The sequence below is a fragment of the Calidris pugnax genome, unplaced genomic scaffold (assembly GCF_001431845.1).
Source record: "Calidris pugnax isolate Ruff unplaced genomic scaffold, ASM143184v1 scaffold95, whole genome shotgun sequence".
NCBI classification, from domain to species: Eukaryota; Metazoa; Chordata; class Aves; order Charadriiformes; family Scolopacidae; genus Calidris; species Calidris pugnax.
The window spans coordinates 13,497,083-13,520,078 of NW_015090885.1; the positions used below are offsets into that span (position 1 = coordinate 13,497,083).

The 22,996-nt window shown below is 38.6% G+C and overlaps 1 protein-coding gene across 7 annotated transcripts in view; it reads left to right on the top strand.

The window, feature by feature from the left end:
* Positions 1-20,109, top strand: part of SENP7 (SUMO1/sentrin specific peptidase 7) — a 46,982-nt gene extending 26,873 nt beyond the window's left edge. For all 7 annotated transcript variants that reach the window (XM_014947355.1, XM_014947359.1, XM_014947362.1 and 4 more), the window contains 13 exons: positions 1,089-1,122; positions 1,951-2,124; positions 4,644-4,906; positions 5,939-6,072; positions 7,257-7,373; positions 8,889-9,008; positions 11,188-11,280; positions 12,049-12,257; positions 12,646-12,698; positions 13,035-13,072; positions 13,296-13,364; positions 15,579-15,729; positions 17,835-20,109. In XM_014947355.1, the coding sequence (XP_014802841.1) occupies positions 1,089-1,122; positions 1,951-2,124; positions 4,644-4,906; positions 5,939-6,072; positions 7,257-7,373; positions 8,889-9,008; positions 11,188-11,280; positions 12,049-12,257; positions 12,646-12,698; positions 13,035-13,072; positions 13,296-13,364; positions 15,579-15,729; positions 17,835-17,972 (1,593 nt within the window). In that variant the 3' untranslated portion in view covers positions 17,973-20,109. The remainder of the gene's footprint in view (positions 1-1,088; positions 1,123-1,950; positions 2,125-4,643; positions 4,907-5,938; positions 6,073-7,256; positions 7,374-8,888; positions 9,009-11,187; positions 11,281-12,048; positions 12,258-12,645; positions 12,699-13,034; positions 13,073-13,295; positions 13,365-15,578; positions 15,730-17,834) is intronic.
* Positions 20,110-22,996: the final 2,887 nt, after the last annotated feature.

The window sequence follows — 22,996 nt, forward strand, 5'->3', positions numbered from 1 at the left end:
TTGTTTTGTAGCTTTAAAGAGCATAAAACCAACACTAAAAGCATTAGCACATAAGCAACATCCTACTCTCACAGGACGCAGAAACATAAGTGAAGGTGTACTTCACATGGAGTACCAGCTGCAGTAGTTTCAAAAGGTCTTTGACCAGACTTATTCTGTGTATTGCAATTAAAAAATAAATATTTGAACCCTTTTTTTTTTTTTTTTTTGCCTGCAGTAAGACATTTTGAAATCTTGAATTGTAATAATAATTTCAGCTTTTCACAAAACAGCAGTTTTGTGCAGCAGTTCTCATGCAGTAATGGAAACACTTCATGGAAATTTCTTAAATTAATATGCCAAAACCATTTGAGGAATGAGTTGAAATATGTTTAGAATCAATGCTTTTAGGTGAAAAGTGAAATTTTTTCTTGGAAGAAACAACTTTGTGCTTACTGTGGTAACGTAAGAGAAACATCTTCGTGCAATGTATATGACAGCCTTCTGCCAAAGTGACAATAAAGCATTCTTTATGTAGCTGTGTCATCTTAACATTGCAGCTGCGTAAGTGGAAACTTTAAACACCTTTAATTCAAAATCTAATGTAAATAGCAAAGTAACACTCCAGTGTTTGACTGTTTATATAATGTCCTTAATTCAAATAGTGCAGCTGACAGTCTTTATCATGGGTGGGGGGCTTACATGGGGGCTTGCAAATGAGCTCCTTTTGTCCCAAGTGTTCTTCAGTTGCTTGCTTCTTAAGGGGTCTGTAGGCAGCTCTGCAACTTTCTGCTTATTTCTTAATGCTGAGCATCTGTGGAAGTCAATGTGCTCTCAATTAGATTTTGCAACGTGTATTTAGGCGTGTAGTTTTACATGAAATAGGCAATAATAAGTCTCAAATTAAACAGATTGGACTCGGCAGTGCTAGGTTAATGGCTGGACTTGATGATCTTAAGGGTCTTTTCCAACCTAAATGAATCTATGATATTATTTTCAGGTTATTTGACTATAAGCAAAGGGAAATGTGCAGATAATTAAAATTTTTACTTTGTTTTAATCAATTTGTAAAAAGCAAATTAATTTATGTTTTTGTAATCTTATTTCAGTTTACAACCAAGTATATTACGATCCCATTTCAAGGTAAGAGAGTCTTTTTCATTCCCTTTCTCTTAACTATATCTTTAAAGTATTGCATTAAAATACTCAGTATGTTTTATATTATGAATAATTTATAATCTTACTTGCTTTCACAAAGACATTCATTATTTTTTAAGATCACATTTTTAAATAAATAAAAGTATCAATTTCTACAGTGTAAGCATTAATAACTTAGCACCTTCTTACGCTTTAGAAGGTGAACTTGTGCTTGCAGTGGCCTTCCCTCCCACATTCCTGTATATGTTAAATGCTGAACTGTAGTAATTATGATTATGCATATTTTTGAGGTGAAACATTAATCTTTTCAGATTAGGGTTTTAGATCCCTAGGTTTATTAAAGAAAAACAAATGAGTTGACTAAAGCTAAGACGAACATAGCTCTAGATTTGCATACAGTGTACTTTCTGAAGATGTATGTCTCTGCCTCTCATAGGAGAGGGCTTGTGGGCAGTTCTGAATTGGATTGACTAAAAGCAAATAGGAGTTCATGATTTGCAGTATTTTTTTCTATATTTGTAGGTATTAACTGTGGTTATTCAGAGAAAAAATACAATTTTTTTTCCTGAAGAATCCTGCATTTAGATGTTTAACTTTTGGTGTTACAGTTTGGTAACTTTGTTTTACATAGTTTGCTATAGCTGATTTAAGTATTAAATTCTCAACGTATTTTATGTAATGCCAAGAATAAAATCTACAAGTACAGTATGATCATACATACATCTTACTATGTAATTACTATAATGTGTATGACTTTATCATTACACATGGCTGTGAAAGATGTTGGTTTTTTGTTTTTTGTTTTTTCTACAGTGGCTCTTAATAAGAATATTGAGCTGACAGTGGATACTCTGGATCTGAGAAGGTTTGGTTTCTGGAGAAGTGATGGTGGCTGTTCTTCAAAAGCAATCATTTTCCTTTGGTTGTCTGTGGATTATATGGAAAGGATTGAAACCCAGTTAGGAAAGTTAGTTATCAGCAAGCCATGTGAGTAATCTCTTTTCATTAAATTCAGTGAAAAGGTCTAATATATGGTATGCCTATAGCTTCTTAAAGATACATTGGTCAGTTTTGCTTTTTTAAAATGTCTCCCTATACTTGTGTTTGGAAGCAAAATCTAATGTAATGTGATTCAAGGCCACTACTACTTAGCAAAAAGAACTTGTAACAGTTCAATTGTGATCTGTGTGAGGAGGCCTTCTAAAACTAGGCTTGTGTGTAAAGTATCTCTCCCTTTAAAAGAAATGGGATGTTTTAAGTGTCCTTACTCTTGAGTAATGTGTATGCTAGTTGAAAGGCTTGACAGATAAAGGTTGATTTGATCTTTGACAAGATGCTTTGGGCTATTGCATTATTACTGGAGAAAATTTCCACTGAAGGCCAAATGGGCTATTAGTCTATAGGGCCTCATGGGCTGGTTTTTTGAGCGTGAAGCTCTGTAAAAACGGATATAACTTTTGCTCAAATATTCAGCGTGGCACAATCATACAAGGCTTTGACATTAGCAAAAGCATTACAAAATAACATCTAACAAAACAATGATGTCAGAGTTGCCTGTGTGAAATTTAACGATATGTTTACCCTGTGCTATCAGCACCTGTATGAAGAAAAATTATAAGTAATGTTAACTTTACATAAGGAGCATGAGTAGTTTGAAGTGAGATACTGAGTGAAATTTTAGCAGGGAGTTAACTTTACTTGATACAAGTTTGTCAGAGTTACTGGTAGCTCTATAGACGCAGCTCCCAATGAAATGAGTGGAATCTGAGTATGAAGCTGTGAGGAACTTTTTAATCTTCAGTTTATTTATCTTCATTGCATTCTTGTTGTAGGAGAAAGCTTCCAGAGTTGTTGTTATGCTTGAATGTTTTATGCCTTTTAAATAAGTAGTAATGTAAATATTTTGAAATGTATGTAGATACGACTTGTAACAAAACAGTGGTGGTTTTACAGATTGTGGAAATGGTTGCTATGATTCTGCTCTGCCTTCTTAGTGTGTTAACATTAGATGAAGAAGAGAAGGCTCTGGGGAGACCTTATAGCGGCCTTTCAATATCTAAAGGGTGCCTATAGAAGAGCTGGGGAGGGACTCTTTGCCAGGAGGTGTAATGATAGGACAAGGGGAAACGGTTTTAAATTGGAAGAAAAAAGATTCAGATTAGATCTCAGGAAGAAATTTTTTACTATGAGGGTGGTGAGACACTGGAACAGGTTGCCCAGGGAAGTTGTGGATGCCCCATCCCTGGAGGTGTTCAAGGCCAGGCTGGATGTGGCCTTGAGCAACCTGCTCTAGTGGGAGGTGTCCCTGCCCATGGCAGGGGGGTTGGAACTTGATGATCTTTAAGGTCCCTTCCAACCCAAACCATTCTATGATTCTATGACATATCTGACAGCTTGAGAGGGGTGAGGCTGCTGCAGCTCCGTGTCTCCAGGTCCAACCAGTATCAAGGCTGAAGTTGTAGTCCCAATAGGTAGAGCACACACGTACACGACATATATACATAGCTAGCCACACAGATAACAGACACACGTGTGCTCACAGGAACACAGACAGCACCAACAGCCTTATCCTGCTCCCCTCTGGCTGAGCAGGATAGAGGCCCACTAGTGAGAAAATACAGATGTGTGTGTGTGTGTATGCATATATATATATAAAACCACACACACTTATACATACATACACACATATGTACAAGGTGGATCCCTCTGTCAGCTGGGCTCAGGTATTCAGTCTGCCCAGTTGCTGGCACCTGGACATACAAGCCACCGAGGCCACTGCCAGTTGCCGGTACAGACCATCATGCGCACTCAGGCACACAGCTGGCCAGGACTTGCTTGGTCCCGATTGCTGACCCCCCTGCACTCTCATCCTTAGAGATGCACAGGCGGTCTCAGAGCCAAAGATGTGCTGCTCACCCCCCTGGGTCCCAGGGCACTTCACCTGCTTACCTTGTTTGGCTTGATCTTTGGTAGCAATTACATGCTCACTTGCACACAGGCACTCACTCCAGTTGCTGCACTCAGACTCCCATACACACACATCGATTAGAGAGTCTCTCACCCAGGAGAGAGTTAGAAAGGTGTTTTATAAGAAGACAGGATGGACTGTGCTGATCAATGCACAGGGCATGGCCAGATGAGTTTAATGATCAGCAAAGTATTTAGATGTGACTGGTGTTTTTATGCCCTTGGCCTTGACTCATCGTGATTGGGTTTCAGGTCTGGACCCTGGGGCTGAGGTTTTCCTGGGAGAGCCCTGGGAAGGGCCCAGAGTAGGTGTCCCTTCCTCCCAGTCCTTAATGTGGGTTTCTGGCTGCCCCTGTGCTGCTCTGGACTTGTGAAGCTGAGCCTTTGGTGGGCTGATGGCCACTGTGATGAACCTGGCAGGATATTATTTGGACTTCCCCTTCTGCTTTTGTTTCTCTGTACTCCTTTGTGAGTGGGCAGACAAGTTTTTATCATGAAACCTAATAGTTAATAATATCCATTCTCTCTTTTTTTTCTAGCCAAATCTAGTGAATTTGTATTTCTTGAATTGTCCCAACCGCTCACAGAACGGGAAGAAGACAGGCTGACTGAACTGATTACAGATGTGAGCAAGAAGAACAGAGCACCAGATCTCCCTGAGTTTTTGTCTTTGAAGCAGGCGTTACCCTTATTTAAGGATCTTTCTCCTGATGAGAGCTCTTTTCTGAGTTCCATTAAGGATCAACTAAAGCTACATATGCCAAAAGAGAATACCTCAGATGCTTGTGAGCCTGCAGTTCAGGTTAGTGAGTAGCTGTTGCTTAATTCATCACCACCTGTTGGCATTCACATATTCTAGTAAATTTTAGATCAGCCAGCTGCAGAAAATACATTCTTTCTTAATCCGTAGATCAAAAAAAAAAAAATCAGCCATGTTTGTTATTCTCTCTGACAATGGGGCCAGGTTTGCAGTAAACCAGATTGTGTCCGTAGAGGGATAGTGTATAGACCTCATCAGTATGTGGCAAATACTGAAGCTTTAGGTTCATGGTTCTGTGTCCCTCGAACCACAGGGATATCCTGCCCGTGTGGTCTCTAGGGCAACAAATTGGGACTTAATCAAATAATAAGTGATGGAGCTGTTTTTCAGTTGAGCTGGAAGTGAAGAGATGGAGCAGAGAAGGAGCTCTGTATCTTGATTGTTCCAGACACCTCTAGACATTCTTGTGGAGGTTCCACAGCTTGAAATGCTAAATGATTCCTAAGGCTGCTGTTCGTGCATCTCCCTCTGAGGGGTAACAACTCCACATTATTGTCACTTCAGAAATTACCTGTGTTTGTTCCTATCAGTAAAAAGCACAGAGACAATAGATCAATCTGGCTATGAAACTGGGAACTTAAAAATTGAGCAAGCCAGTTCAAATCTGTATCATTTTTAGGCAAATTGTTAAGAACTAGGTTTTCAAACCTTTGAGGCGTACACAACTCATAGTAAGACAGTCTGATGCTTGTCTCTCTCCTTCCAGGTTCTGTTTCTTCTCCAAAAACAATTCTGCATCAGTTGGCTGAATAATGCTTAAAGACTTTTAGAGAGAGGTTATGAACAGATGGAGGACCTGTCATAATTTTAAAAGGGACGTAACTTTTTTATTGTCTGAGCAGCAGCACATTTACCTAAATACTAATGTTTACACTTCTGTTCTCCAGCAAGATTCTTCTTCAGTGATGTAGGGTACTCCTGTGGGCTTCAGGCTTGGCTTTTATGTGTTCTGTTTTACATATCAAACTGTTTAATGCTTTTTACTATTATTATTGTTTGGATTTTTTCTGGTAGGAATCAAAACCAAAAGTGGTCAGGCCCAGTTATGCCCTTGCAAATAAGCAGAATAGTGGTTGCTATGCTATCTCTCTGTCCTCTGCACTGAATGAAGAATGGAAAGAAGTAAGAGAAACCGGAGCAGTTAAGAAGTAAGTATATTTCATATAAATGAGGAGGTGAAAATAAATTGAATAAACGAGTTGCTGGAATAAAAGCCCTGGTTTAACTACCATTCTACCAGTTGATTTGAAAGTGATGTGTGAATGTAGTTATTCCTGTTTCCATCCTAAGAGGTAACAGACAAAATGGATACGTTACAGGGACAGAAAATCTCACAGAAATTAGAGAATACCTGAATTCAGGCTCCTATCATGGATGCATCAATGGGAGGGTAGGGACCTGATGGCCTCCATGAGTGTCCATTTAGGTCCATATCACAGCAAAACTATTGCTAATTCAAGCTGAGTCTTTTTTAAATCTAACCAATGTTCTTTTCACTGTTCTGTCACACTCAGTCTATTTATAATGTTTGTCATAAAATTTACTAGTTAGTACAGGAGCTTGGTTAACAAAAGATGTTAGAAAAGGAGAACATACCACTGTGTAATGCAGCAAGTATTATGAGAGTGCTGATGTGCCTCTTTTCTGTCTGCACTAGGCTGTTAGTCCTCATGCTTCGAGTACTGCAAACATTAATGAAGTAAATTGCTCTTAAGAACTCTTGCCTTTTGCTGACACTGTTTTCACTGACAGTATAGCAGTTGGTTTTGTTTCTGCGACAATAGTAATGCTCAGTTCCTGGTTCCAGTTAAGTCACATAGTTGTTAATCTAGAGCTTTAAAAACACATTTTAAATACTAGCTTCAGAAGTAACTTGGACAGTTTCAGATCACTTACAGTACATACGCTGCGTGGTGTGTAAACCCGAGTTTCCTGCTTGAAAATGTGATAGTCCTTATTGGAGCCGTAATGAGTAGAAAATAGTAGTGTTCATTCATACTATTTGAGAATATGTCCCCTAGTATTTCTTCCCATTTTACATGTCCATTTGTCAATTACTTTTATGAAAAATATAAAACCAAGATGAAGGTAAAAAATAACCTCCTTTTCAAAATTTGTCTCAAAATTTCAGTGTGCAGCACGGTGTATATTTCTTTTGTAACACAACTATTGGAAGAAGAAACAGTAAAGGACACTTGAATTAGTTAACAGTTTTGAGAACTACCACTTTGAACAGGTTTTCTAGAAAATCTACACGTGGAATGGCCATAGTAAGAAGAATGTCATATCAAAGACAATTTGTCACTGTTATAATGTGATTTGTGTTTTCTAGTTTAATTGTGTATCCACCCCCACCTGCAAAAGGAGGGCTGGGAGTCACAAGAGAAGACCTAGAGTGCTTAGAATATGGAGAGTTTCTCAATGATGTCATCATTGATTTCTATCTTAAGTAAGTAACTACAGTTTAATTGGATCCTTCTTTCTGGGACCTGCTGTGGACTTGAATGTTACTGTAAATACTGGTCACTACATATGACCCAACAATTTTAGAAGTAACAGTATGATGAATTTGTAAGTTAGACTTCTTTTAAAGCCTTTGTGTATTTTCAGCAATTTCATTTGTTTCGGTTCATTCTTGTCCCTTTAAAGGTGTGCGATGTAATGCAGACAGAATAGCTGGGGGGAAAAAAGCCTCACGGTGACCTCACAGAATAGAAAGTGCTGAGCAGATTTAAGCAAGCAATTGAACAAACTAGAGGGCCTGGACTAGGTACTTTATTTACTAAGTTTGCATGAAGTGGAGCATCCTCTGCTATTCTGTGCAAGGGCTCAGGAATTCTTCTGATGCACAGCTCCTGCACAAGGGAGCACAGCTAATACTTCTTGAGGAAGTTGTGCTTGGCTTACTTGTTTCATTCCATCCTGCTAAAGTTGCTTGCAAAAGTAAGTTTTCCAGAGCCAGCATTGTGGGCCACCATTCTCTAAAGCTGAGGTTTATCTTCCCTGTGCTGACTTAAGCCAAAGCAGAATTCTGTCTTTTTTGAAGGCTGTCAACATGGCTGTGGTAACTGTGAGCAATAGGGAGTCAGTTAAAACTTCTTGCCTAGAGAAGTGGGAAAGGAAATGTGTACCGGAGTGCTTGGATGTGGTTTTACAGCAAAGCCACTTGAATTTTGCTCTAAACTAGAAATCAATCATGCAGATTGGTCCTCTCAATAGCTGTAGCTTTATCTTGCCAGAAAAGAAAGATTTCAATAAAGGAATTTAATGGAATGATTGCAGAAACCCCTCTGCTTTTTGAACTTTGTTAGACTTCCCACATTCTCGGTTTTCATTGTGTTGCAAGTTGTATCATGTATGACTCTCTTGCCCAAGTTATTGTATGAAGCTAGAGGGACCTTGTGTAGGATGACTGCAATTATGAAAGCTTTGGCCTTCTAGAATGACAGAGGAAACACTCAAGCTGATGTTTATAGTAAAATGATCAACGCTAAAATCATACCGAATGAGTACTTCTAGAGTATTTGGCTTAACTTTCACATGCATAACCTGTAAAAGTAAAATGGGCAATTTATAGTACTGAACTGTTGTATGTTTTTTGTATACGCAGGAGTGTAATGCTCCATAGCCGTATATTTGATTAGGCTTTCAAGCCTGTCTTAATTGCAAGGGCTAGAAACCTGACTCTGAAAATAAATTCAGAAGCACTAATAGTGGAGCACAAATCTGAGATATAAAATAACTGCATTCTTAGTAATTGCTTGGCTGTTATATACACTGATGGTGTCCACCCATGTGCATATTGAAAATAGAGAGAAAAATTTGGCATGGTTAGTGACTGTGAAGGCAACTGATAGTAAGCATAACCCGAGTATGGTAAGTCATTAAAATAATTGTCCTTTTTATCAGTAATGGTCCTTTCTAGAAAAGGAATTTAATAATTTCCTCCTTTTTTCTTTGGTAGATACCTGTTGTTGGAGAAGGCACCAAAACATCTTGCTGACCGTGTACACATTTTTAGCAGTTTCTTCTATAAGTGCCTGACCAGGACAGAAAAAAACTCTGAGGGGGATCTCAAAGTTTCGTAAGTTCATTTTCAGTGCCATTATGATCAGAAATAAGCTATCTATTGATGCCACTTGAAATTTCTGCAGATCATCTACTAGTTTAGACATAAAATAGTAATGTGTTCTCCAAAGGATTGGTGCCTAAATGTTGTAACTCACAATTTAAGCATACTGGTGTTTTTCACTAGACTCTACACGTGATTCATGCTGAATATGAATGAAAGCGTTATCACCTTTCTCCAATTTTATCTGAATCTTTATCTCAGACATTTATTTTCATCTTTTTATTATAAAGTCTGCGTTTTGCAAGGTATGCATCATTGTATGAAATGACACTTCTAAAAATATTTTTAGATTTACCACATATTTCATTTTAATATTGGGAATTAAATTATTGTCCAAATTTTTAGAAGAAAATTTTCTTACACACCAAGTTTACACGTTTGTTTTTTAGCACTTAAGCATACTGGAATTGCAGTGTTTCACAAGAAAGTGTCATTAAGAGCTCAATAACTCTGTATCACTTTGTGTTTCTCGCTAAGAATGTATAAAGGGTAGGACTATCCCTAGCACACTTTCCATTCCTTCTCAATACTGATGTTTGAGCATGGAGCTTGCCCTGCTACTTCACTTATAGTGATGACCTGCCTTTCTTTCTGTTTTCTTCATTCAGCGTATCAAAGCTTTTTCTCTTGTTTCTCTGAAGTGATTTTTCTTCTGTTATTCATGAAGTCTCCAGGTTTTTCATTCTGTCAGCAGACAAGGCCACCTGCATAAAGAGGTGTGCCATCTTGTTTGAGTGGCAGCTATGTTAAAGGGAAAAAAAAATGTAACTTGTTTAATATTTTCAAAGATTTCTCAAAAATTCAAGAAGCTGTGCTTGAGAGAATGCCTTCCATCATTTTACTGTCTTCTGACCCTGAATGTTCTGAGGTGGAGACAAAATTATGCATGTTGAGAATGTTGTTGTACCTTGATCTGATTCCTTTTACAAGACTGGACTGTCTGTAACCTTCTTGAGGAACTGGAATAGCACTCTTAACTCACCATATTCGAGGACTGTATCTGCTCCAGATCAGGAGATATCTTTGGGAATTCTAGTTTTGTGTTTGGGCTTAGATATCTGCTGATTATAGGTAGTTTGGGTTTTGTTTGTTTCTGTGGGGTTTTTTTGGATAAATGGATAGTGGAAAATTGTGTTCTGTGCTGTTGTGAATGAAATTAATCTCAATTGATGCTACTACTTAAGTTAAGGACCCTTTGCTTTTCTTCCTTCACACTGCTTAGGCAGTAGATTGGGAAAGCTCCTTCTGTAGGTGCTTTCCCAGGTTGCAAACATGCTTTCCCCTTTAATAACCCAGTGCTTCTAGAGTCATGTAGCAGAGGACGATTGCAGCAAGTCTTCACTTAATGCTGGCCCATGCAGAGTCCCACAGCAGCTCGTTTTTCCATTCCTCTCTCCTTTTCTCCCGTTCATCCTACACAGAAGTTAAATTTCTGGATTGCAGATCAGGATGGAGTCAGAATGCTAATAGGGATGTCTCCAGAGTAGAGTGAATTTTTGCTTTCAGATCATATTGGAGCAAAGTTCTAAGAGCAGTTGGTTTCTATTTCAACTTGTGCAAACTGAGAAAGCTGAAAATCTAAATTTAGGTTTCTTCTCAAATTTTTATTACTCTTCTAGTGACCTGTCCTCATGCTTTATGTCTCTGGGACTGGCAATGAAATGTGCTCCAGCATTTAAAGCTCAGGACCGAGGGAGTCTATGACCCTGTGCAAGGCATTTAGCTTTTTTCTTCCAAAAACAAGGTTGTTTAGACAGGCCTTCAAAAGTGGGATTGTAAAGTTTGATTCATGGGTGTTGCTCTATGTCTTTTTTTACACCGGCTGGTGTTTAGGTGAGATTTTTGCATTTAGCGTAGAAAATAATAATTACTGGATAAATAATTGCAAGAAATCCTTTTGAATCTATGGATAATTTTGTTTCTAGAAAAGTTTAAGATAGTCGGAAATTACTTGTTAGTTACTTGGGCCTAATGGTGTGCTGATATTTTTTTTTTTCCTATGTTGGGGACATTTCAAGTGTAAATGAAAAGCACATTGAGGGTTTGGGAAAATCTAGGAGTACTAATCCCTATACCTTGATTTAGCTAAAAATAACAAATCTAAAGAACAGTTGTCATTTGGTTTCTGCAGAGCGGCGCAGAGAAGACACAGGAGAGTAAGAACATGGACTCGTCATATAAACATCTTCAGTAAAGATTACATCTTTGTGCCTGTGAATGAGGAGTAAGTATGTGTTTTAGACTCCTTTTCTGATATTTAGAGATTTTAAATTGTGGTGATAAAAAGATTTATGGCTGTAAGCTTGGATCATTGGAAATGAACACATTAGTTTTTGAAGTCTCTTCAGAAATTACATTATTTTATTTAACTGTCTTCAGTAAACTTTGCAACTTGTTTTTTTGCATTACTGTTGCTTTTATGTATTTTTCAAAACAATTTGTGTCATTGTGATGATTCCTGTGCACTTAAGTAATATTTCTATAAAGAAATCACAGTAATTCATAGTGTTGATTGATCAGGAGTAGTACTTCCATGGTCTGTGCCTTGGCCTGGTTGAGTAACTGACCTGCACGTGGAATCTTCACCAAAACTGTATAGTCATTGGAGTTACATATGTAAAACAGCTGCAAAAAGAGATAAGGCTAGATGCATGCCATTCCCTTAGCTGTATTCAAAACTGGGATCACCATCACATATTATTACTTTTTTTTTTAACTGTGTGGGATGGGTGGTGAGACACTGATAAATTGCTGTGGTGGGTTTGTTGGGTTTTTGTAAAGGAATTGATACTTATTTTTTGCTGTTATGCCACAATGCAAAGTGAAAAACGAGTGAGAGGACTAGTACGAGATGCATGGTGACGGTGGTTATGTGTCACAGAACAGTTGTCCATGAGCTCTTGATGTTACAAGAACTTTCCATATCCTTTTCAGAACCAAATGTTACACAGTTTTGACGTTTTTTCCTCCCCCTCTCCTCGCTGCTGGGCAGGTCTCATTGGTACATGGCAGTTATCTGTTTTCCATGGTTGGAAGAAGCTGTGTATGAGAAGTGTCCCCATCAGGATTCATTATATCACCAGCCTCCACTGTCTCCACTTTGGTCAGAGAGTGAGAACACTAGAAGGGGTTCAGTGTTGGCCTTTCCTGGTAGCTGCAAGGATGAAGAAGAAATGGATACTAAGAGTTTATTCTCAAGAGGTAGGTAATCTAGAAGAAAATTATGTCAAGCCATATACAGTTCTAATAGTGTCTCAGTCCTTGAAGGTGAGATACGAGGTCTTAAAATCTATTTTTCATGTTAAGATTGATGGAATGAGTTTTTGTATTACCCTGCATAGCAAGGACTGCACTGCGATCTTATTGTCTGCAACTCTGGAAAATACTGGGAGGGATGTGTAAAATCAGTAGCTCTGATCCCACCACAAGTGGGAGGTTCTTGGATTTCAGTAATAATTTTATCAAGAAAGATGGCCCTCAGTAACTTTGCTATTTGAACATTGAGAAGGGAAGTAAAATTAGTTTATACTGCACTATTGTATTTTGAATACAAATAATCATGACTTTTTAATTTGTTCTTTTGTACTAGGTGGCAGTGAAATTGCTGCTTCTGCTTCAGTCCTGGATTCGGGTATTTCTAAAGTAAGTTCCTTTTTGTGCTGACAGAGGAAACTTATTACTGTATTTCTGAACGCTCTGAGATTTGACCAAGTGATTTTGCATCATCGTTTTTTTCCAGCAGCTGTTGATGTTTGCGTGGCCTGCAGCATGTGCAAGGCACTTTGGATTAGCTTGAAGTCCTCGTTTGCCTACCCCTGTTGTCTATGCTATGCTTTCATGTGTTTTAAAAAATAATTTATCAGTTTCTCCCTTTCTGAAATGGGAGCCTCTTGGCTTTACCTTTAAATCTATGAAGACATTTCAGTTTATAATTGTTGTAGGTTTTTTTAAGGTTATTTTTATTTTCTCTTCTCCTAGATCTCCTTAAGTAATTCCGAAAGGCAGATTTGTAAAAGGTATGTTTCTGCTTCATACTAATATTGTATCATTAAATTATATTAAGAAATTCTTCAGTCATTCAGTGGTTTGTCATAAAGCCACAACTGTAGGAACTTACCCATTTTTTCCATGTTTGTTCAGATATTGATGGTCTTATTAGGCTGTATTCAAATAAAATATTTGCTTCAGTAGTGTTGTAATGAAAGGCTACAATGATTTGTTTGTTTTTGTTGCATACAGGCCTTGCATACTCATCTTAGATTCTTTGAAAGCTGGTTCTGTGCAGAAAACAGTTCAGGTTTTGAGAGAGTAAGTAACTAAAGTTTATATTTATTAGAAAGAGATGCTGCCTGGTGTATTTCTATGTTCAAAATATTTTTCTCTGTAGAGGTGTACATTTCTAATGCTAAATGAAAATCTGTAAAGAGCCATGACAAAAATAATTACAATAGCAGTATGGAGAATTGTGTGAAAAGCCTGTCTTTGTTATGTAGCCCACATACAATGCAAAAATTGTAAAGGGAGCACTCTCTTTGAAATTGGAAAAAATATAATTAAAATTAGAGGGGGAGTTTTGGGGATTTTTTAGTCCCCTCCAGTTCAGTAATGGAGCATCTTTTTAAGGGTAGAAAATCAGATTCTTTAAAATGAATACTTTGAAATGAAATGATTGTTTTTCCAAAGGGCTGATCTTCATTTTTTTGATGGCATTTACAGAATTCCAGTGTTAAATTCACTCCTATCTATGTGCGAAAATGTAGAAACTAAACTGAAGCTCTGTAAAAGCTTGATGTGTCAGTATAGTTATCTAAGAATGGTATTACTTGTTTTGAAAAGTGAGAGTAAAAATATATTCAGTCTTTTATGTGATAGGTATGTAAGTACTGGAAGAATATTTTCAAACTTTCAGTGCTTTTATACAACTCCTAATGACTTCAACATCTATCAACAACTTTTAAAAAAGTTGCTAATATTAAATATTTGAAGCTAAAGAGAATTGTTCTTTTTGTTCTCTGTTGTATTCACTTCACAGAAGGGAAAAAAAAATCTGTAAACTAAATAGTATATCCTTCTTATACAAGTAAATTCTTCAAAATACTATGTGAGGGTTAGATGAGAATCAAGAATTCTTATGAAACTTTGTCCCTAGGCAGAGAGGCCTCCCCACCATATGCCTCTTGGAAGGAAGAGTAAAATAGCAATTACTATTTCATTTTTTTCTTAATCTCTGTGGGATGTGCTAATTTAGTGCTCTATGCCTTGAGCTACCCCTGGAGTTGAAATTCCAAACAGGGTGGTTTCCTGAAGTTCAGAGAGATGTCATAAGAATTCTGAAAACAAAGAGGTGATTTATGGTTTGTGAGATCAGGTTAGTTTTGGAAGCAGACCTCTTATTCCTTCAATTTGCAGTCACAATCTGAAAGTGGAAGTTTAAGGAAACTGATGCAGAAGTTCCATGACCTCTTCTTTCCTTGAGTTGACTTCTGTTGTGTTTTGGGCAGGGGGTCGGACTCAAACAATTTAATTTCAAGGTCTACAGTCACAGATAGGTTCTTGCAGTTTCCAGGGAATGTGCATCACTGGTCTTTGAATTGTTTCATTTTTGCCTTCTTTTCACAGTTGCCATTTACCCTAAAGGTGCTTTGGGCATTTTATATATTTTTATTCTCAGAATTGCAAGGACTTGGGGCTTTTAGAAATCAAAAACAAGGTCTGACTTAATGTATATACTTTTTATTCCCTAAAATCAGACCTTATGTTTGATTTTCACAAGCCCTGAGCCTTTGCAACTCTGACTAGTCAGCAGAAAAGCATAGGTAACTGTTCCCTTTTAAGGTCAGACCGTTACGCTTTCAATCCCATCTTCAAAATCAGTGGCCAGCCCATAATATGAGGATGGTGAGTTGCTGCTGGAGCACAAGAACAGTAGAAAAGCCTGATAACAAATAGGTCATAATCATTAAAGAAGTGATCCCGTAAGGTTTTGACAAGTCTTTATATACCTTGTACATTAGTAGGTCGCAAGGGTTATATTGATGCAATTGTAACTGAAGTTCTGAGGTGAATTCTAAGGGGTTTTTTAAAATGGTTTGCTTAGGTTAGAAAACCACTGCTGGCCACTTAGGATGAACCCAGGCAAAATCTGTGTAATAGCTAGGAAAGTTTATTTGAGTTCTTCCTTTAGTTAAAGTTTAAAAATGTGCTGTTATTTTAATAGCTTGAAGATACACTTCAGATTATTTCAGCAGAAATAACTGTTTGCTTTTAAATAATGTCATACATATTTCTGTTTTGTATATTGCATATTATGTGGTAGAGATGCCTCTGAGTGTGACAGCAGATTGGATAGTGGAAATTGTGTTGTTCCTTGTATGGATTTCTTTGACAAATTCAGTGAAAGAAATTGGTTAAAGCTATTCTAGCTTTTTGGACAGCTCCAGAACATTATTGAACAGTATCCCAAAATGCATTGACCTTGGGAGTTATTTCTCAAATATTTAATCTCTTTGCTTTCTTTTGTAGGTACCTTGAAGTGGAATGGGAAGCTAAACGGAAAACGCATCGAGAATTCAGTAAATCAACAATGATTGACCTGTGTCCCAGAGTGCCTAAACAAGATAACAGCAGTGATTGTGGGGTCTATTTGCTGCAATATGTGGAAAGCTTCTTCCAGGTACAAATGGAAACTACCTCCCCCTTGCCCTAAAATCACCTTAAACCCAAAAAACTATTTCTGAGGGAAATACCAGACACAAAAGCTTGTCATGCTCAGCCTGGAAAGTGTCAAAGCCATTTGAGGAAGAGGAGATAAAACCCATTCTTCAAGTAGTGGCAGGGATCTTTGTATCTGGAGCACAGACAGTTTTTCTTCTGTATGTGTTGGAAAATATTTCTGACCTTGTAGTTTAATGTTGCTTTTACATTGACAGATTCAATATCCCTAACTATTTGGGTGTGTTTGGAGTCTATTGAGTTTACACGTTGCTGGCCAACAGATGTTAAAAGGCATCTGTTCTGTGCATCACTTCTTGTAGCCTCTAAAGCTTTGGTCAGCTTGTGCATTGGCCTTTGAGTTGGCTCTGCAGACTTCAGCTTCTGCAGAGAGAGGGAGGGGGGAATCCTTAAAAGGGAATGTACATAGCTCTTTCCTGTTCAGCACATACCTTTAAACATCTGCAGATGCTGGGCTTTAGGCACTATCTTTTAGGGTGTCTCCAACTCTTCCTCCCTTTCCTCCCTGTGATCAGTCCACTGCCCTTTTGCTTTGTCCTTTGAATGGCTCTGCTTGTTTGATGCTTATACACGTACTCCACACTCTCTCTGAGAGTCCTGTGCATGAAAAGACTTGTGTGGGGCCTTGGCCAGTGGACAGATTTTTCTTCTGTGGTAGAACAGATCATTATTCTAAAGCACTTATATGCTAATGCACACAGTGCAGGGAATAAGTGTGAGGAATTAAGAAGTCTGTGTGTGGTTGTAGAGCTATGATCTTGTTGAGATCACAGGGACATGGTAGGATAGCTCACATGTCTGGAGTGCTGTGATGGATGGATACAAGTTCTTTAGGAAGGACAGGCTGAAAAGATAAAGAGGTAGAGTTGTCCTTTACATAAGAGAGCAGCTGGAATGCATAGAGCTCTGCCTAGGGTTGAATAAGGAGCCAACTGAGAGCTTACGGGTAGTGATTAAAAAGGAGACTAATATGGGTGACATAGTAGTGGGCATCTGCTGTAGGCCACCTGATGAGGAGGAACAAGTGGACAGCTAGAAGCAGCCTTATGTTCACAGGCCTTGGTCCCTCTGGGTAACTTCAACCACCCTGACATCTGCTGGAGGGACAACACAGAAGGAAATAAGCATTCCAGAAGGTTTCTGGAGAGCATTGATGACAGCTTTCTGATCCAGGTGATAGAGGAGCCAGTGAGGAGAGGTGCTATGCTGGACTACATACTCACAAGCAAGGAAGGTCTGGTCAGGGATGTAAAGGTCAAAGGCAGCCTTGGTTGCAGTGACCATAAGATGGTGAAGTTCAGGATCATGAAAGGAAGGAGCAGGGCAAAAAGCAAGATCACAAGCCTGGACTTTGGCCTCTTCAGGGATCTGCATGGAAGAGTTCTATGGGATAAGGCCCTGGAGGGAAGAGGGATCCAAGAAGACTAGTTGATATTTAAGGAACACCACTACCAAGCTAAAGAACAGAAGCAAGGCCAGGACAAGATGGTTGTAATTTGTCTTAAACATACCAGGGCTCATAGACTGCAAATCATAACGTGTTTTTCACTTTGCTTTTTCAATTTATCATACATTATTCAAAGGAATATATTCAAATATGTCTTCTATCAGACAGACCAGCTCATGACAGAAAAATACATGCCCGAGGCAACAAAACCTCATCATACTTAACTGCTGTATGCTTGATCCTTCCCTATAGTGTGATGGTACATGTGTGTTTTGTGGCCGACGTGCTTCAGTCCCTTGTCAGATATTAAGAGCATGTCTAATTGTATAATACGTGGAATCTGCCTTGAATATGTGCTTATACTGCTGTATATTTAAGAGAAGTGGTGGTAACCTGTTTGGTGTTTACCATGAGTAGCTTGTGGTAAGGGTATGTATATATGTGTAATTACCACGGAGGAACTGCAATTTGACTTGTCACTGTCTCGTGGAAACTTGTTTGTGCCTCCTTGATCTCAGCAATAGCGGAAGGGTTTGAAATTATTTTTGAAAGTTGCTTTAAGAAATTCATGCTGTAAATACTCCTTTTTCTGTTACCAGAATCCCATTGTTAACTTTGAACAGCCGCTGCATCTGGAGAAGTGGTTCCCTCGTCAGCTGATCAGAAACAAAAGAGAAGAAATTCGAGACCTGATCTTGCAACTGCACTTCCAGCAGCATAGTGGCAGCAGCAGCTAATAAATCTAATAAGCCAGACCTGGCAAAGAACATCACTGTATAAAGTAACTGGAACTCTTCTTAGCAGCATTTGGGCTCTTTCTGCCTTACAAGAAAGACAAAAAAAAAAAAAAAAAGAACCAGAAGAAGTATTTTGTTTGTTCAGTCTTTATTTATTTAAAGATTTTTTTTTTTTTCATTTGGTGTGTGTGGTCATAGAATGCAGTTGTGGGGAAAAAGGAAAAGCTTGTAGATAAAAGTGTAAATATGTAAGTTAAGGCTAATACACATGGCTTGCTAATCAATTCTTGGAATATGAAAGCTACGTACAGGTGTGTGCCACAAGGATGTAAAAATATTTTCATCTTTTGGAGCCTGTTCTTTACAATTTGATATAAACGTGGATGATCATGTAGGGGTCAGGCCTGAAGACCGGTTTTTGGCCCTATATTGTGTCTCTTTTGATTTTGCAGCGCATACAGAGAGAATAAATACTATGTATTGTTTTAATATAAGGATTTAATATTGACTCTCTCTAGAGAAGTATTTTTTGTTTTGTTTCTGATTATATACAGAAGTGGTCTGCATGTGTCAGAAAATTCTGCCAAGCTTTGTGGCTGCTGAGTTTTGATTTTTTTTAATTTTTTTTTTCCCCTCCCTAGCATTTTCATCATAAAAAGATTAGTTCCACGAGTGGAAGACATTAGCTTGAGAGTGACCATTGAAATCTTTTAAAGTTGACAGTGGATTTTTTTCAAGTATTTTTAATTAATTTTTTTTTCTTACCAGATTTAAGAAGAAATCTTGCTCTCAAAGTACATGCCAGTACAGTACATGTAGGCAGTAGATTTTTAATCCTATTGGGCTTATTTTTGCAAGGTATACCTGTGAATCTAATGGCACCACTTGCATTAGAAAGGCAAGCATGTTGTGGCTAACAACCTCAAAAGTTTTAGGTGTTTTACTCAAAAATAAGGCCATTTTAATTCAAAAAGGTCATTATGTTATATATAATGTGTCTCTAAGACACGTAATTTAGATAGAAGACAAACAGGATTTATAATTTGCTCAGGAGAATTGAGTAAAGATGTCCAAATATTTGAGTGTTTAAACTTGGACTTGATTTGGTGAACTAGCACAAGTTTATTGTTATCTTAATATGTATTTATGTCGTTTTACTTAAAACAGTGATCACATGAAACTTCAATAACATTTTGACACGTGCACACTTTCTAATGTAGTTACTGCACGATAGAAGGTGACTGTTTTAAGAGGATGCTTTCTCCTGTTCTCCACTGTAAGTAAACTTAAGTGTGATCCCACCCTTCAGAAGGACTGTGTGGCAGATGGCCACCAAAACCGCCTGTGTCATAAACCTCTCTACAAAACCAGAGCTCTTAAAAGCTGGAAGTAGGCTAGAGAGTTACAATAAAGATAGAGGCAACCCAAAGATGTGAACATTTTTATGGCACTGCAGAATTCTCAGGGCCCCTTCTGTCAAGACAACTCTGAAATCTGGCATTTGGAAAATGCAGTTATTACTTCAGGTTCTGTACAGTCATCCAAAAAAAATTCCCCACCATTGTTTCTCAAGCCCAGGAAGCGTTCTTTCTGGAGAAGAGATGCAATTTTAAAATTATTTTCTGAGCGCAGTTACCTTCTGTATAGCTGTGACCAGCCTAGTGCAATTACTGTGTGGTTTTTGGTTTTCTTTCTACTTTAATTCTGTAGTTTGTCACTAGCCCCTACCCTCATCCAGAAGTTTTGTGGCTTTCATCACCTAAATCACATCATCAGCATTACTTATAGGGATAATCTCCGTATTTATTGTAAAACAGATGAAAGATAAAATGCAGAAACGTGTGCGCCTTCTCTACACCTTTTTAATTGATGCACATTTTCAGTTTTCCCTCATGACAAATAGTTTGGGTTTTTTCTCATGGTAAAGTCAGGTTTTATCAGAAAGTAATCTGTTCTTTTTTTAAATTGACTGGATATTTACTTTAAGTAAAAATGGATATTTAAAAGCAAAAGTCATGTATAAAATTTTCTAAATTGGTTTTATAACATTAAAGGATTGCCTTTGTAGATTTGCTAGATATGTGCTATGAGAATGCCAATACTTTTGATATTAAACTTATCTCCAGAAGTTGCTGAACGTGATTGTTACCATTTTTTTCCAGCTGCCACAGATAGCCAGTGAGCTGCGTAAGATAGGCTGTCCTCCATCATCTTGCTGCTCTCAAGGTATAGACGCAGTATGTCTCTCTTAACCCAAATTTGTATCAAAGTGATTATTTGTTCTCTAGTCCTTAGTAAGGCATGCAGCTAGTTCACAGCTTCCTGTGGCAAGCAAGGCTGCTTGTTGACTCCAGAGCCTTACAGTTGTTTTCTGTAGTCAGGCTGACAGTCTTGGCGGCCTGACTGACTGACCTGGGAAGTGCCAGGGTCCACCAACTGCAACCCACTGCATTCCAGCCATTTGCACTTAACTGGTATGTGGTGAATGCTAGGAAGTGTCTGTGGAAAAAGTTACACTCCAGGTACCTTTGTGCATCCTGTTTAGTTGCTAGAACTCCCCAAAGATAACTCTGAGCACGTATAAGGCACCAGGCTGATGCAGGGACCTTTTTGCACATCTCTTGCATCTCCATTTCCTGTGTTAATTCCTGTTTAACTGAGATGGTGGACTGGCATGATACTTTCATAGTAAACCAATGTTTGTAAGGCTGTTTACCCTACACTGTGTAATTTTGGTTTCCAGACAATGACTGGTACTCTGTTAAATGTAGCTATCAGTTTCTTTAATGAAGAAATCTGAGTCATGGATATCTGTTTAAGGTTCTGGTGGCAAGCATGATACAAGAAACAAGGTGGAAGAGAAGTAACTTGTGGGGAGTCAATCCTCCAGGAAAAATATAAAAAACCACCTATTTCTTATCAAGAACTGGAGAAGTGAATCATGACACTGCAAATGTGCTTTTTAAAAAGTATCCGTAGACTGCTGTGCTTTTCCTCTGGAATTGCAGGCATAGATTCATTGCAGTCCATCTGTCATTTCTGGGACTCGCCTCCTACAATTTGACTCCAAAATGAACTTGCGGTACTCAGTAAATACTACACCTTACAAAATAATAAAGACTTAAAAGCCACAATAGCAACACTTTTGTCTTGGTTATGACAAGGAAGCAGAATATTGCCTCTGCCCCAGCCCTCATCCAAAAAAAAGAGACTCTGGTTTCTAGATGGAAAAGCAGGAATTGTAGAATGAGACCTGAAAGGTCTCAGGATTGAAAATGTTTCCATTAATGGTAACATAAAACCAAGACCAACAGCAATAATTATGTCCAACTGTCCAACCAAATTGAAGTTGGAAACACTGTTCAAAGGTGAACCACAGGCACTGGGATCATCTTGGCTGTCGAACAAGGTAAGATACACTTATCTGATCAACAGTTCAGAAAAGGAGGAATGCTGAGAGTAGGCTTACACTACAAGGACAGAGCAGATAGTAAAGTGTTAGTTACATTAATTACGTTGACCTCACTTCCTGATTTTTCTGCTCCAAATTCTTTGCAATACTATGTGGTGGAAGAGATGGCAGTAGGACAGGCTATGGTGGGCTGAATCTGCTCAGCTGGAAGGCTAAACAGCCTCAGACCTTGCTTATTCCTGGGAGATGGTTCACCAGAGAACTCCCCAAGAGCACAGGCAAAAAGTGGTCATGGTGAAATGCTTGGCAACAGCAACCACAGAAACTGAGGAAGGGAAAAGGTTTCATCTAAGCTAATGTTCTTAGTTAGCTTGACAGAGCCAACCTTGGTGAACAGCACTGGTTTGATAGATCCAAAACGTCTGATCCTAAGAAAATTGTCTGGGGGTGTCAGACCATCTCAGTGGTTTAACTTAAAGTGTAACAGTAGTTTTGCGGAAAAAAAATCAAGGAAAAGATGTTACTGTTTGGAAAAATATCTACTAGACCGTAAAAGGTGGTTTTATTTGATTCCTGTGCATAATATAAGGAATTGTCAGTGTTACCTGAGTTATTGGAGTTCAGCAGAACATCTAGAAGAGAGGAGTCAGCACCGTGTACCTAAGGAGCTCCATGCAAATGCTCTGCAGGCTGTATTCGGGGAAGCCTTGGGAATCCAGCTTTGAAATGTTTACGCAAAACCGCTACCAAAAATAGTCACTTCAGACAAACCAGCAGTTTGCTCAGATTGATCCAAACGCAGTAACCAGCAAGTCCTGAGTTGACACCACCCAGGAGACAGCCCTGACAGGGTTTTTCTAGTGGTCTGAATTCAGTCTGCCATGCCAGGGCTGCTTCTGTACACGTTTCCACAATGAGCTGACCCCGGACAGGAGGGGAGCTGAGATTGCTGCTGCTTTCCTGCACTCTTTCCTGGCCTTTCTGCAGTTCTTTTTAGCTGGCCATTTCTTCAGGTATCTGGACTAATTTCTTCCTACTGCTCATGTCATGTAATACCTGAAGAGAGATGAAAGAATCCCAACTCACCCTGGCATTATTTCTGGGGGAAGCACCTCTTCTGGGGTGCGAGGGACAGTGGTGTAACAGCACGAGATGTTCTGCTTTAGCAGAGACTCAGGCGGCAGGGCTGCGTTAGCTCTGTCACCAGAAGAAACAATCCTACAGAAGGATAGCTTCGGTGTTAGCTACACACGCATTGCTGTTTAAGCGAGTCAGTGCCTTTTTAAATACATAATTTGTACACAGAGGAGACAAAACACACTGAGACCTTCCGCTGGAGATTGCTGCGCTCCCTCCGATGTTTTGTGTTCAGTAGGATTTTTAAAAAAATGGCAGAAATTGAAGGGCCAATGAAAAAACGTGGTTAATTAAATGTGAAAGGAGCTGTCCTTGTTTGGACTGTCTGTTAATGGTATGACAAGCTCTGGTAAAGAGCTTAGCTGGCCAGATTAAAATTAAAAAATTGTCTCAGTCCATCTGCTAGCTCCAAGGAGTTTAGTTCCATCACCTTTTCTTGTTTCTTCACTGAAGTGGAATACTGTCTTCAAAAAGA